Source organism: Diplotaxodon limnothrissa, linkage group LG6, assembly GCF_057381915.1.
Source record: "Diplotaxodon limnothrissa isolate DT_005_m linkage group LG6, D_limnothrissa_male_GT1.1, whole genome shotgun sequence".
NCBI classification, from domain to species: Eukaryota; Metazoa; Chordata; class Actinopteri; order Cichliformes; family Cichlidae; genus Diplotaxodon; species Diplotaxodon limnothrissa.
The window spans coordinates 18393713-18409448 of NC_140601.1; the positions used below are offsets into that span (position 1 = coordinate 18393713).

Here is a 15736-nt window from a genome sequence, read left to right on the forward strand (position 1 = left end):
CCTACCACCGTCTCTGTCCATAGGAATGACGTCGCTGTACGGTTAATCAGCTGTTTCCGAGCGAGGAAATGGACCAAAATAAATACACATAAAACTGTTTTATCTCTCTGAAGACATTTAGCTCTGACCGACGGCAGAAGCTACTCTGGTCGGACGCTGTTGACATGCTTTATTTGGGTAAGCACACAGGTTGGATTATTTGAGTTACATGATGGCATTTATGCTAAGTCAGTTTGTAGGCTAACGGCAGGCCTCTTCGGCTGTTTCTTTCTTCTTCTTCTAATTTTTTAAAAAATTCTTTTAATTGTATTTTTGTTGGGGGCAGTTTGTTAGTAAAACTGCCGCTATGGAGAGGTCAGCACTGTTTCTCAGGTTTAGTTTTAACGCTCATTCTAGCCGTACTTTAGTTTCTAGACATATAGAAATATCTGCTAACTTTACAACTAGCTTTAGCAAGCTAGTCGGCTATCTGTGTGTATCCCCCACAGCAGCAGCAACACAGAGCGGCAGGAGTCATAGATCATAGGCAAAACACGTGTGAAATAGCACATAGTAATGTAATGTGCAGTCTTCAAGGCAGATGGACAATACATTAAATTTGTTTTATTACGCTGAACTTGAAAAAAAAATGTATAGCAAAGTCGTGCGTTATATTTAGTGACAGATCCACTGAAACCACCTTAAATGCCCCCCTTCCCGTTAAGGTAAATAAGTTCAACTACACCTTTTAATCCGAGAGGTATCTTAACAGCTATATCGATATCTACATCGATATCTTAAAATAAGTGTCTTTCGTTTTTACTACACGATAAAGAAATGCTACGGTAGTAAATGAAAGAAATCTGTCAGCGCCGCTCTTTGGGCGTAAATTTTAAGAAATTTGTAAAATTACGGAAAAAGTCACGGGATGTCATGTAGATCGCGAAAAAGCAACCGTTCTGTCATTTAATTGTTAACTACAGTATTACTTAATTATTTTTGGTGTAAAGTTGTAAAACCTTTAAAAATACAGTTAAATGTCCAAAATGCACGCCTTCAATCCTACTTCCCAGAGCCATCCAGGGGGCCCCATTGGAGTCTGTGCCTGGCCAATTGTAACCTTGCATTTCTAATTTTGTCTCCCAAACTGCTCAACATGAGCGGTGTTGCTGATATTGTGATTTCTAATCTAATAATTTTACTGTTTACACCTTTGCTTTATAGTCATAAGTCAAAATGTTTTCTGTGACGTGTGTGATCACAAACAAAAACTGTGACAGAACAAATGTTCAGTGCACCATTTAGTGTGACTGCAGATGTTTTCTGACTCTTTTTTTTTAATGGTTCACCTAATTACTTTTTCAATTTTCCTCTACAGATCGACATCATGGACAAGATTTTGGAGGGCCTGGTGAGCTCCAATCACTCTGTTCCAGTGAAGAAGGCCATTGTGAAGAAGGTAGTGGAAGCAGCTGAGAGAGAAGTGACAGAGGATCAGTGTCAGGCACTATTCACACTCACCACCCGCCTCATCTTGCTCGGTGAAGATGCCTTCCAGAAGCAAATTGGCTCCCAGGTTCTTGAAGCCTATGCACGCTACCACCGCCCAGAGTTTGAGCGTTTCTTCAGCAAAGACTTCGTCCTCAGTCTGCTCCAGCAGGGCTACGGCCAGCTGGACCGCAAAGACCCCGCCATAGTAGAATACATTCACTGCTGCCTGCGGTTGCTCATCAGCTGCCCATCGGTGCTGGAGATTTTTAGTGTGATCCAGGTGGAGGTTTTAAGGATGGTGTGTGAACGACCTGATCCCGCTTTCTGTGCCCGCCTGAGCACTTTGCTGTCAGACTTTGTGCAGTGCATCCCAAGAGATAAGTCGGGTATTCTGTTCTGCCAGCAGCTGGTGAGGACCATCAGTTCCTTCCACTGCTTTTCTAGCCAAGAGCAGGAACTGAGAGAGTATGTTGGTCAGGTGACGAAAGTTAGCGCGCTGCTACAGAACATCTGGAAGGCTGACCCAGCCACGCTGCTGCCCTCACTCCAGGAGGTCTTTGCTATTATCGCCTCTACAGGTAAGACTCTTTGATTCCATATAAATTGTGCCTTAAAGGAACAAGAAAGTCATTTCATACGTGATTACATTTTTTTAAATGGGTTCAGTTTTGAGACATTTGTTGTTATAGATGCCATTTAAAAAAAAAAAAAAAGAAAGGGAAAAAAAAAAGAAATACTCAACATAAAGAGCAAATTTGGATTTTGTTAATAGTAGCGTTAAGGATGGGCATTTCAAACAGAAATATTATTTGATATTTACATCTCTTCCTCAGAGATTGCCCACAGCTCAAATGCTCTTAAATGACTTTGAATTCAGCTGTTTATATTTTCGACACACATTTGAGTGGGCTTCCCTGGCATACTGCCATCCACCAATTAATGATGCTGTTGGGTAATGCCCGTACTCTTATTCTGAAAGTTCAGTCACAGCAAACACGCTAGTACCAGCCCTTCCTGTCTTCTACCATCTCCTGAGAGGTTCATCAGGCTACTGTTGTGATACCCATCCCCCAGTTTGATAGACTAATGATGTGCTCCTGAATAAGCCTGAATTTCTGAGTTCCCAGTCAAAATTTGAATCTCAAACTCCCCCTTTGATTTGCTTTTGCCACTTGCGAAGTCAGAGTAGTAACCTGCAGTTAACAAACATGGTGGCACTAAATGTAAATAGCAGGAAAATCATAAAACTTTTCATTTGTACTGCCACTGTTATGTATTTGTGACTTACTAAGTAAGCTAAGCACAGACCAGGCTCTAACATGATTGTGCAGTGGTGTTTTAAGGTAGAAAAGAGCAAGACTTTTGCTCTATTGCTATTGATTCCTGAATAGCTTTACATTGCTAAGAAGCCAAACAAATCCTGGTTTGTTTGTTTGTTTGTTTTTTGTTTTAAGTTGTTGTTCTTTCTCGCTCTTTCTGGAACACGCTAATTAGGGAGGGACTTTTGAGTTGCAAGGTATGTGAAGGGCAGTATAACTGTCTTGTCTTGGACTTCAGCTAGTAATGATACTCTTTGATCTGCTCTGGATTTTTTATTGAGAGCTGGAGGGGAACTCCAACCAGAATCTGCAGCTGGTTGAGTGCTGGTTCATTTGCTGCTACACTGTTACCTCATCTAGGCTCCAGAGCAGAATTAGGAGTGCACTTCAGATGGGTGGAGTATGAGCCCATCCAACTGAAGAGAAGCTCAGTGGAGAGACAGCTAATACTTACTGTCATTTATTCTCACAGTCTGTTTAGCGTGATTTATTCTTGTTTTTAAGAAAACGTGTGTGCGCCTCCTTGAAGACGCACACCCACTCTGCTGAAGCTACAGCTCTTAATCATTTCTGGAGTTGGTGGGTACAATGACCTAGCCACACAAAGTATTTGTTTTAGTTTATTTAATAATTTACATCTTACATTGTAAAATCATGGTTAGTCCTAATTTATGCACTGATATCAACTGATTCATTTATTTATTTTTTTGAAGTATGGAAGATCAAAACCATCTCCAACCCTAATAAATAAGAGTGATTTACAAAATGCATGAAAAGTATATTGATTTTTTTTTTTTAAGTCACAGAAATTTTTGTTTTAACTTGCTTATGTGATGATGGTTTTTAAGTTTTTCCAGTTCCCCACTTCCCACTATTCCTTTGTGTATTTGAGATATATGAGACACACACACACACACACACACACACACACACACACACACACACACACACACACACACACACAGTCTTTTTTTTTCTTGGGCAGTTTCACTCTTCTAATAGTTGAGAGAGTTTCAGCTGAAGTCAAAGTTGCAGTAGCTGATGGTAAATGTTATTGATGTTCTGGGTTTGAAGCAGGAAATTGTTTCAAATATTATATGGACAGTATGTGTTTGAGCTCTGTGAGCAGATCCGCTTTGGATTGAAAGGTCCCTCGGCCTCCATTTTATTGATATTGTTCAGGCGAACAGTGCCCCTGGAATGCTTTCCTAATATCCGCAGAGCATCCCCCCTCTTCATAGAGGATGCATAAAGCACCATAGATGATTGTGATCGTGTTTTCATGATGATAAACCTCTACTTTCATATTGTTCAACCTTAGTGTTTGTTTCTTTTTCTATTTTCTCTTACAGACTGTAAGTGTAATTTGTATCCCAACACGTGTCCGCTGGAACACAAAGAAAAACTAACATTATGTATTTGATTATCGCAGACCCTTCCTTTGACCCAGCCATTGCACTGGCCAGCCTGGTCCAGCATATCCCTGTCCAGATGATCACAGTGCTTATCAAGAGCCTCACCACAGACCAGAACGTCAGAGACGCAAACATGACTAAAGCACTCTGCAGGTGAAATTGCACACTGAGCTATTTGAGTTCAAAAGAAGTGCCACAGTATTTAAATACAAGAATAGAATAATCCTTTAATTGTCCCACAAGGGGAAATTTGGTTGTAACAGCAGCCAGAAAGACACATACAAACAAACAGGACACAGAACAGAAACATACACAATTTTTCTTACATATTTACATATGGACAATGGTTACTATAAACAGAGTACTGTACAACTGGAGAAGTACAGTTTTTAGGATGCATGTATAAATGGCTTGAACATTATCTTAACTGAAAATCTGTGGATCTATTTAATAAGAGTGGGTGGGTTTGTTCCAGTCATTTGCTGTTAACATATCCTTTTTCTGTCCATCTAGGATGATTGACTGGTTATCTTGGCCTCTTGCCCAACATGTAGATACCTGGGTCATCGCTCTGCTGAAAGGCCTGGCTGCTGTTCAGAAGTTCACTATCCTCATAGATGTCACTCTGCTTAAAATTGAACTGGTTTGTAATGAGAACTCTTCAATGAGTTTCTAATAGATGGAAATTGTGTGCATTTTACTGAAGCACCTCTATAAATAAACATGTTCGCAACAGATGATTTTTTTTTTTTTTTTTTTTTTTTTAAACTCCACCCATAGGTATTCAGTCGTCTGTGGTACCCCATTGTGCGTCAGGGGGCGCTGGCCGTGCTCTCTCACATGCTGCTGAGTTTCCAGCACTCTCCCGAGGCCTTCCATTTGGTAAGGGGGTCTCTTGTGTCCTCACAGCCCATTTCCCTCTCGTATGGCCACTTTATTGGTTTTCTCATTTTCGTCTCTTCTGGCTTAAATTACTTCAAAGCTGCATAGACGTCTTTTCCCAGAACTCTGGGCTTGGCACCACACTCTCACTAATGATGTGTGAAGCACTTAAATGCAGAGCAATAGCCCTTGAATTGGCCAATTTCATTAGATTCTAAAAACATGAATAGGCTCAAAAATACTCTGCAAATGAGACCTCTGTGGGGTTTCTGATGTGCAACCACCCCATGGCTCACCGCACCACAGATATTTATGATTAATGTTAGCTGTACCTTCTGCTGTTTTCAGCGCTATGGTGTAGTCAACATTTTTCTCTTCTCTTTATTCCCTTCTCTCTCTTAGGTTGTTCCACATGTAGTAGATCTAGTTCAGTCCTTAAGGACAGATGGGCTTCCCACTAGCAAAGCGTTCCTGCTGCAGTTCACTGAGCTCATACACTGCATGATGTACCAGTACTCTGGCTTCCCTGACCTTTATGACAACATACTGGAGGCCATCAAGGTAACCAAGTGGGGAGAACACTTCTTTCTGTAGTTGGATATTTCAACGATAACAAAACACATCAGGTCCATGTTTTATTTATTTGGATCATTATAAATGAAACATGATATGCAATGAGGAGCTTCAGTTAGACTTTCTGTTACTTTTACTTTGCATTTTTACTGTGTTAAAAACGTCTCTTTTCTTTTCAGGATCTACCAAAATCTGCAGAAGAGAAGATCAAACTGGTGTTGAATCAAAGTGCCTGGACGTCTCAGTCCAACTCGTTTGCCTCTGGTCTGCTGAGGCAAGCTAAGTCTGAGACGGGCAAAACAGGCTTAGTCAACTTGGGGAACACCTGCTACATGAACAGCATCATCCAGACCCTTTTTATGGCCACAGAGTGAGTCTTTTAGACATAAAATCTGTAAAAGCAGGTGTTCTTGTTGTGAAATGAAATATGAAACCAACTTTTCTTTCTCTTTCTTCAGTTTCAGGAGGCATGTTTTATCATTGCATCTAAACGGTTCCAACACACTAATGAAAAAGCTTCAGCTTCTCTTTGCTTTCCTCGCACACACTCAGGTTAGTGTTGCCCTGTTAAGTAGCAATTACAAGCATTGTTAGTGGAGAACTACAGCAGCAGATATTAACGTGTTTCATTCATTTGTGTTTATCTGTCCTACAGAGGGCGGCCTATGCTCCCAGAAACTTCTTGGAAGCGTCCCGCCCCCCCTGGTTCAACGTGGGTTCTCAGCAGGACTGTTCAGAGTACCTCAGATTTCTTTTAGACAGGTATTTTAAATTAATAGCTTGTCAATCATTTGCATTACTGAAAGCGGAATGGAATAAATGTTAATGAATATAAAGCATTGTGAGTGCTAACTGTGTATGAATACTGTTTGTAAACTGTGTTTAAACAAAGACATAGCCGTTGCACTAATTTGTTTGATTTTTTTTCAATAAAAAGCTGAGTGTTTTCTGATCCCAAGGTTACACGAGGAGGAGAAAACCCTTCAGGCACTGGATTCAGCTGAACCAAAAGCTGCCTCCCCAGCTGACACGAGCTCCAAAGACCCTGCAACAACGTCTGCTCAGGAAGACAATGAACAGACCATTTTGCCTCTAGCAGAGGCCAAACCTGGAGATGACACAAGAACTTTGATAGAAAAGATGTTTGGAGGGAAGCTAATCACGAGCATTTGCTGTATGCTGTGCAACTGCATCTCTGAGAAAGAAGAACCTTTTACAGACCTCTCTTTGGCCTTTTGTCCAGGTACCACTTTACAGGATGGCCCTCAAACGCAGAGGCAATCAGAAGAGCCCAAAGCTCTCTGTCAGGGATCTGTCAATGGTGGCAGCGAAGCTCCTGAGCCAAGCTCGGCCAAAGCTCCAGCTAGCAATGCCCATTTTGTGCCAGTAACAAATGAGCCTCCTCTCTCCGTGCCTGACCTGGTGAATTATTTTCTGGCTCCGGAAATCCTCGACGGAGACAACGCCTATTTCTGCGAGAAGTGTAGCTCCCTCCAGCGGGCAGAGAAGACCATTAAAGTGGTGTCTGCCCCTGAATACTTGATTCTCACTCTGCTGCGATTTTCATATGACGCCAAATGCCATGTCCGTAGGAAGATTCTTGATAATGTCACCATCCCACCGCTGATCAGACTTCCTGTACATGACCCTTCCGTACCTACACAGTGTTCTTCTTCTACCTCGTCTCCTTTGCAAGTGGATTCTCCTGAGAGCAGCGAGAATCTGGCCAAGAAACTCAAATCATCGCAACACGATGAGGAAGAGGAGAAGGCAAGGATAGATGGAGCAGAGGAGATGAGCAGGGCGATTCAGTCGGTCCCCTATGTCCTCAGCTCGGTCGTAATACATTCTGGTATATCGTCAGAGAGCGGCCACTATTACTCTTATGGTCGTAATATTAATGGAACAGATGGGGCACAGCATCCAGACAACCAGTACAGCATCAAAGAGGATTTAGGGAACGCCCAGGCCGAGTCCAACCTCTACACCTGCTCAGCTCCCTCGCTTCCACGTGAACAAAGCGAAATGCTGCCTAATAGTAGCCAGGAGGCAAAAGGTTGGCTGCTCTTCAATGATAGCAGAGTAACATTCACATCTTTCCAATCAGTGCAAAACATTACTAATCGCTTCCCCAAGGACACCGCTTATGTGCTCATGTACAGGAAACAGGAGCTACCAGGGCAAAGCTTAAATGGGGGACTAATGGCAAATGGAATGAGACTGAGTGCCGAGCCTCCTCTGCAGAAAGAACTACTGGATGCTATTATCAAAGACAACAAGCTCTATTTACAGGTACGTTGGGTTGAACACATGAAATGCACTTCCATATACTGGTGTTCAGTTACCCTTTAAAACTGTCACTGCCTATAAATTCAAGTGTGAAGCGATTAGCTCGTATTAAATCTGTGGTTTAAGAACTCTGAGGGTATTTGGATAGAAATTGTGCTTATTTTGCCTGTTTTACACAAACATGACTTAAAGCCTCATTAACACTAACACTTCTAAGAATCGAGGTTATAAAAGTCAGAGAGTCACCGAGGTGGAAAGAGGTGAAGGGAAAGCAGGCCGTGCTTTTACGGATAACTTGGAGATGTAGTGTGTAGGAGTTTTTTATTTGGACTGCACATCTGAACTGTCCTGTTACAAGATGTGAAGAGTAATTTCACGAGTCATTGAACTGTGCTCCATCGAGTTGACATTCCACCACACTTTTTTTTTTTTCATTACAACTGCAGTAAATCTCCTCTAGGGGGTGCTATAATTACATGCAGCGAAAGCTCTGATGGACTTTCAAGCACACGCAAACTAGCGTTGCTTCTTTGTCACAGCAAAGTTGAGTGCTGTTTAAGCTTAAATATAATCTCGCTTGGAAATAACACTTCTCTCCCCTGCTTGCTGTCGTTAGGAGCAGGAGCTCAGCGCTCGGACCCAGGCTCTTCAGGCCCCATCATCCTCCTGCTCATTCAGGCCCAACGGTTCAGATGACAATAACCCACCGGGGAGCTGCGGCCCATCTGGAGGAGGAGGAGGAGGCGGAGGCTTCAATACTATTAGTAGACTGGTCTTCTGAAAGAGAGAGGCAGGCATAAAAATGCTGCAGGAAATCCAGATGAACTGGTGCTAAGGGAGTTCTGGGCTCATCCCACAGGACGCTGAATCTTCTCACTATGTATAGCAAAGGAGGAGCACTGAAATGATCTAGCAACACACATCAAAACTGGCTCTGATTCTTCATTTGATTTTCTTTAAATCTAAAAGTTTTGGTTAGTCCTCATCTATGATTTTTCTTTATTTATTTTTGTGATTTGAAAACATTGTAATCTCCTGTTAATCCTACAAATGTCAAAACTCGGGGTGGCTATTACTCACTGGTGCAAATATATTTCTGTCTCAAATGAAAGAATTTTGGCAGGATATGATTCAATATTATACAAACGACTTCAGATTAATCTTCTAATAAACAGACAGAAGGCATTCATCTGTTGGAAATACAGATTTGTTTAATTTTTATTTATCATACTTTAAGTTTTTACTTGCAGCTTATTGTGAGCTGTGGTATTTTATTATTGAGGATATTGTGCCTGGGATCTGTACTCTGTTTCATACAAGACATGCAATAAATGTACATATGACTTCAAATAAAAGAACTTCAAATTGATTACAGTATTGACTTGTGTGTATCTATATAGATACACACGTGTATGTGTGTATGTATATGTGTATATATGTATATGTTTTGTTTTTTTTTTGTTTTTTTTTTTCTTTTTGCCTGTCCCGTTTGGCTCTTTTGCCATCAGAATCATTGTCTAAAGGCAAAGAAAGATGCCCAACGGATTTACTTTACCAAATTGACCATCCCAGCCTTGCCGTAATGGTCCATTTGATTCACCTTTTATTGTTTATTTTATTTTCACTTACTGAATACGGGACAGACTTGACTGGGGGAAAGAAGGGGAGAAAGAAAGAGGGAATGAGAAACAGCTGAGAAGAGGGACGGGGGAGAAGGGCAAAAACCAAAAACCAACAGAATGAGCAGAAAAAAAAAAAAGAAATAAAAAATGCATATATCAATCACCTGGATCACCTGCTGAGAAAGAAAAAAGAAAACAAGCAGAAGAGAACAAGAGTAATAGAATAAACAACATCACAATGATATATGGGAATATGACAGTAAATACTAAATATTAAACATTATTGTGCAGCACATAAGATCAACAGAACACAGTGTGCTTTGAGGTAGGAGCCAAAAAGGGTGTAGTTTGTGGGTGTGATCACCCGTGTGTACACCTCTGAGCATGGACGCGCTTGTTTTTTTTGTTTTTTTTAAAGGTTCCTTCATGTAATGATCTGCTAGAGGGTGTGGGGGGGCCACAGCCCCGTCCTCCAGGGCATGAAGCAGGTATGGAGGAGATCAAAACTCCAGACATCCAGAGGCCCCCAGAACACAAGAGACCAAGGAAGACCAACAGAGGGGCAGCCGCGCCACTGTCCCAGAAAGAGCTGAGGAGAGTCCCAGATGAGGGCTCACTCAGCAGCCGCGGAGCAGAAGCCAGGGGGAGTTGCAGTGACGCGCCCGTGAGCTCCGCCGGCAACCAGCCGTGCCTGAGTGACCGAGGCCGGGGGCACCCCACCTCCGAAGTGGCCCGAGTGAGCACCAGGCTCCAGGCCCCGATAAGCGGCCGCCAAGGAGTGAGCCGGTGTGTACCTGGACGCCCATCCCCGGACACAAAGAACCACCAACGCACCGATGTCTGAGGGAGTCCGCCACTGGCAGGGGAAGTGGTGGTAGGGGGAGATAGGCCTCCAAACCTTGGAGGGCCTGAGATGTCCCCAGAGAGGTGGCGCCTGACACCCAACCTGACATATAGACACAGACATACAGGCACACACATATACAAACATCCATTCCCACCCTCATGCTCTCATATGCACTTACTCCACACTCAACCAACGTGGAGACAGACATAAAGAGACGCTGTACACACGATCACACTCCCCAAGCGTACTCTACAAACCGGGTCTAGGTACCCTTGCCCCTGGAGGGGGGAACTGCACCCAGACCCAGGTGGTGTTTCCCTTTTCCCTGCGGTGGGGGGAGGCAGACCGCCCCGACTCCGCAGCAGCAGGGAGGCCCCACACTCCAGACCGCAGTCGGACGGCCAACTCCTCCTCCTAGCCCCCCCACTCCAGCAGGTCGCAGAGAACGGGGGTGAGAGAAGACTCCAATGTATATATATATGTATATATATATGTGTATATATATATGTATATATACATGTATATATATATATGTATATATTGAAACCTGGATCCCCCGTAGCCGGTTACCAAGATTACGTGAAGTACCCTCAGAAGGTCTGCTAGATGATGTTAATGCAGCACTACGGGCAATACCTACAACCACGATTACCGACACTAACAAGCTGATCTACAATACGGCAGCAGTGATCAGTGAGATGCTTGGCTACAAGTTGAACAGCCACAAGGGGCAGTACCCTCCATGGAGAAGGAGGCTAGAGGGCAAGATCAAAGTAGCACGGAGGGAGGTTAGCCAACTAACAGAGTTGCAGAAAGGTGCGACAAATAAGGTGCCTAAGAAATACAGCAAGCTGTCCATACCTGAGGCCTTGGAAACTGCCAAGCAAAGACTCACAGCCTTGGCCAGCCGCTTGAGGAGGTACACCAGAGAGATAGAAGGCAGGAGAATAAACCAGCTGTTCTCCACAGAACCAGCAAAGGTGTACTCTCAGTGGCAAGGGAACAATAAGAGAACAGCACCACCAAGGCTGGAGACGGAGCAATACTGGAAGAGCATATGGGAGAAGGATGCAACCCATAACGGCAATGCTCAGTGGCTAGTGGATCTGAGGGCAGACCACAGCGACCTCCCTGAACAGGGTCCAGTAACCATCACAGTGGCAGATATCCAAGAAAGGGTCTCCAGTATGAAGAGTTGGACAGCACCAGGGCCCGACATGGTTCACGCCTACTGGCTGAAGAAGCTGACTGCACTCCACGAGCGTCTGGCAGCACAAATGAACCAGCTGCTAGTTAACGAGAGACACCCGGAATGGCTAACTGAAGGCCGGACGGTCCTGATCCCCAAGGACCCCAAGAAGGGACCGGTCCCCTCCAACTACCGACCAATAACCTGCCTCAGTACTACATGGAAGCTCCTGTCAGGCATCATATTGGCTAAGATGAACAGGCACATGGGTCAATACATGAGCGGGACACAGAAAGGAATTGGCAAGAATACCAGAGGCGCAAAACACCAGCTACTGGTAGACAGAACAATCAGCCGAGACTGCAAGACCAGACTGACCAACCTGTGCACTGCCTGGATTGATTACAAGAAGGCCTATGACTCAATGCCCCACAGCTGGATACTGGAATGCCTAGAATTGTACAAGATCAATGGGACCCTAAGAGCCTTCATCAGGAACTCAATGGGGATGTGGCGAACAACACTAGAGGCCAACTCCAAGCCCATAGCACAAGTTACCATCAAGTGCGGGATCTACCAAGGAGATGCTCTGTCCCCACTGCTGTTCTGCATAGGCCTGAACCCCCTCAGTGAGATCATTAACAAGACTGGCTACGGATACCGACTACGGAACGGAGCAGTTGTCAGCCACCTCCTGTACATGGATGACATCAAGCTGTATGCCAAGAGTGAACGAGACATCGATTCACTGATCCACACTACCAGGCTATACAGCAATGACATTGGAATGTCGTTTGGACTGGAGAAGTGTAGTCGGATGGTAACAAAGAGAGGGAAGGTAGTCAGAACTGAGGGGATTGAACTACCAGAAGGCAACATTGCAGACATAGAGGACAGTTACAAGTACCTGGGGATCCCGCAGGCAAATGGGAACCATGAAGAGGCCGCTAGAAAGGCTGCAACCACCAAGTACCTGCAGAGGGTCAGGCAAGTCCTGAGGAGTCAGCTGAATGGTAAGAACAAGATCCGGGCCATCAACACATACGCCCTGCCCGTGATCAGGTACCCTGCTGGGGTAATAGGCTGGCCAAAGGAGGAGATAGAAGCCACTGACATAAAGACAAGAAAGCTCCTGACCATGCATGGAGGGTTTCACCCCAAGTCCAGCACCCTGAGGCTGTACGCTAAGCGGAAGGAAGGGGGCCGGGGACTGGTGAGTGTCAGCACCACAGTCCAGGATGAGACAAGGAACATCCAAGAATACATTGGGAAGATGGCCCCAACTGACCGAGTGCTCAGTGAATACCTCAGGCAGCAGAAACCCAAGAAAGAGGAGGGAGACGAGGAACCATCATGGAAGGACAGGCCCCTGCACGGTATGTACCACCGGCAGATAGAGGAGGTGGCTGATATCCAGAAATCCTACCAGTGGCTGGACAAAGCTGGACTGAAAGACAGCACAGAGGCACTAATCATGGCAGCACAAGAACAAGCTCTGAGTACAAGATCCATAGAGGCTGGGGTCTATCACACCAGGCAAGACCCCAGGTGCAGGCTGTGTAAAGATGCCCCAGAGACAATCCAGCACATAACAGCAGGGTGCAAGATGCTAGCAGGCAAGGCATACATGGAACGCCATAACCAAGTGGCCGGCATAGTGTACAGGAACATCTGTGCCGAGTATAACCTAGAAGTCCCGAGGTCAAAATGGGAGATGCCCCCAAGGGTGGTGGAGAATGACCGAGCTAAGATCCTGTGGGACTTCCAGATACAGACGGACAAAATGGTGGTGGCTAACCAACCGGACATAGTGGTGGTAGACAAACAGAAGAAGACGGCCGTAGTGATCGATGTAGCGGTTCCGAATGACAGCAATATCAGGAAGAAGGAACACGAGAAGCTGGAGAAATACCAAGGGCTCAGAGAAGAGCTCGAGAGGATGTGGAGGGTGAAGGTAACGGTGGTCCCCGTGGTAATCGGAGCACTAGGTGCGGTGACTCCCAAGCTAGGCGAGTGGCTCCAGCAGATCCCGGGAATAACATCGGAGATCTCTGTCCAGAAGAGCGCAGTCCTGGGAACAGCTAAGATACTGCGCAGGACCCTCAAGCTCCCAGGCCTCTGGTAGAGGACCCGAGCTTGAAGGATAAACCGCCCGCAGGGGCGTGCTGGGTGTTTTTTTTTTTTTTGTATATATATATATATGTATATATGTATATATATATGTATATATATATGTATATATATGTGTGTGTGTATATATGTGTATATATATGTGTATATATATATATGTGTGTGTGTGTATATATATATATATATATATATATATATATATATATATGAGAGAGAGAGAGAAGTCAATCAAATAATGAAGATGAAGGCATTGATTGTCATTATCTAGAATAACCTAAAGAGCGGGCTCTATTCATTCAAACAAATTTCACTGCAAATATCTGATGGCGTTTTTTTAATGTATTCCGATTTGATCATTCGCAGACACTTTTGTGTTCATGATGACTTGGATGTGCCTTTTGATATTTAATGCAGAATTTTTTAAGAATGGGGTTTCTTTTGATTTACACCGCAATTGTACTGTATTAATATCGATATTGGCTTTATTTCCCCCTCCAAATAACTTTGTTGCTGAATATACCGTGTGGGTTGAGGTACTTAGTTTAGTTAGTCAAAGTGGTATTTTGGCAGAGTTGTGGCTAGATATTGGGGGTGGGGGGGGGGGGGGGGGGGGGGGGGAGTATATAATATTAATCGTCTACATTTCTTTCTTAAAATACTGTGTGGTTGCACTGAGAGTTACCTTCATTTATGCAACACTCTTCTCAGAATCAATAGTATCAGCATTTCCATTGCAAGAAATATACTGACCACTTGGGCATTTAGTTCTGCTGCAAATGTTTGTGGGTGGGTGTGGGTGGTTTTTGTTTTGTTTTTTTAATTGTATACAGGGGCGGATGTAGACAAATTTTCTTAGGGTGGCACGAGAGTGCATGGCATGGAAGTCAAATGGGCTGGCAAAATCAGAGCCTTTTCTTAAAAAACACATATGCAGGTGTTACATATGGTTAAAATGATTCAAATGCAGCAAGTATACACGTTTCATACAAATATAGTATATAACTTAATTATTTTCTTTAGCCTACATAATTAAACATTTCAGTTACATAAAACGTAGGAATTTTGATTCTATGTTCTGTATAGCCTGTATAATAAGTATGATATAAAACTAATAATAATAATGAAATAATCAAATTGTTACATGCTTAAGTTTACACAAAATGTCAGAAATCTGCACCGTCATGAACAAAAATTTTATATATATATATATATATATATATATATATATATATATATATATATATTTAAAACTAGTGTATATTTTTAAGTCCGAACTTTCAACACAAGCTGAAATACACTCAGCATGGCTGCAGCTTGTTGCTATGTCAGCTTTAATGGGTCATGGGATTTGAAGACGCGGCACACAGAAGGTTAATAACACTCACCTTCATTCCATTTCCAGAGTGCAACAACCAACCACCTGTGTGAAATCTGAAATGCCTTTGGTGTTGTTCAAAATGTGCTTTGGGACAAAACAAACAAACAAAAAACAAAACAAACACATATGTGTGTGTGTGTGTTCGGTTTTATTTTTTTAAGTTGAATAAACTAATCAAAGAGCTCTTGTTGCATAATTGGTCAAAACATGTGATGATTCCTCTTTTCCGTGCTTCGATTGCAAAATCGCTTTGTCAAATGGAGTCTACTCAAACCAGTATTGGAAAAGGGAACTGCAGAGTCACATGCCATCACATACTGTTCCCACAGGCAAATTATAGTTGTCTTTTTTTTATGCAGAAACACAAAATCATTAGCAAATGTTTACTTTTTACACATTTTTAATTGATGTGGTAAATACACAGTGGCATGTGAGGCCCAAAGAGCATTTGGAAAATAAAAAATCTCAAGACTCCTTTTTAAGCAAGCAAACCTCCTGTTTGGTGGAATTTTTTTGCTTTTTGTGGATGTATTTTCAATATTCTGTATCCATTCAGTAGCCTGTTACTATGTTAGATAATTTGCAGACAATCTATAGCTCATCTGGAATATACTGACACCAT

The 15736-nt window shown here is 43.3% G+C and overlaps 1 protein-coding gene across 1 annotated transcript; it reads left to right on the top strand.

Annotated features, from left to right (window-relative positions):
- The first annotated feature begins 35 nt into the window (after positions 1–35).
- usp38 (ubiquitin specific peptidase 38) lies at positions 36–9090 on the top strand. The gene is made up of 11 exons (XM_085355809.1): positions 36–177; positions 1358–2048; positions 4222–4357; positions 4718–4847; positions 4985–5086; positions 5489–5647; positions 5839–6029; positions 6118–6211; positions 6315–6421; positions 6619–7951; positions 8565–9090. The coding sequence occupies exons 2-11, from the start codon at positions 1367–1369 to the stop codon at positions 8727–8729; spliced, it is 3099 nt and encodes a 1032-aa protein (XP_085211935.1). The 5' UTR covers positions 36–177; positions 1358–1366; the 3' UTR covers positions 8730–9090.
- Positions 9091–15736: the final 6646 nt, after the last annotated feature.

Coding starts and splice junctions, on each gene's coding strand:
- usp38 (XM_085355809.1), top strand. CDS start 1,367: ATGGACAAGATTTTGGAGGGCCTGGTGAGCTCCAATCACTCTGTTCCA. Junction 5,087..5,488: donor CTCCCGAGGCCTTCCATTTG/GTAAGGGGGTCT, acceptor TCTCTCTCTTAG/GTTGTTCCACATGTAGTAGA. Junction 5,648..5,838: donor ACATACTGGAGGCCATCAAG/GTAACCAAGTGG, acceptor TTTTCTTTTCAG/GATCTACCAAAATCTGCAGA.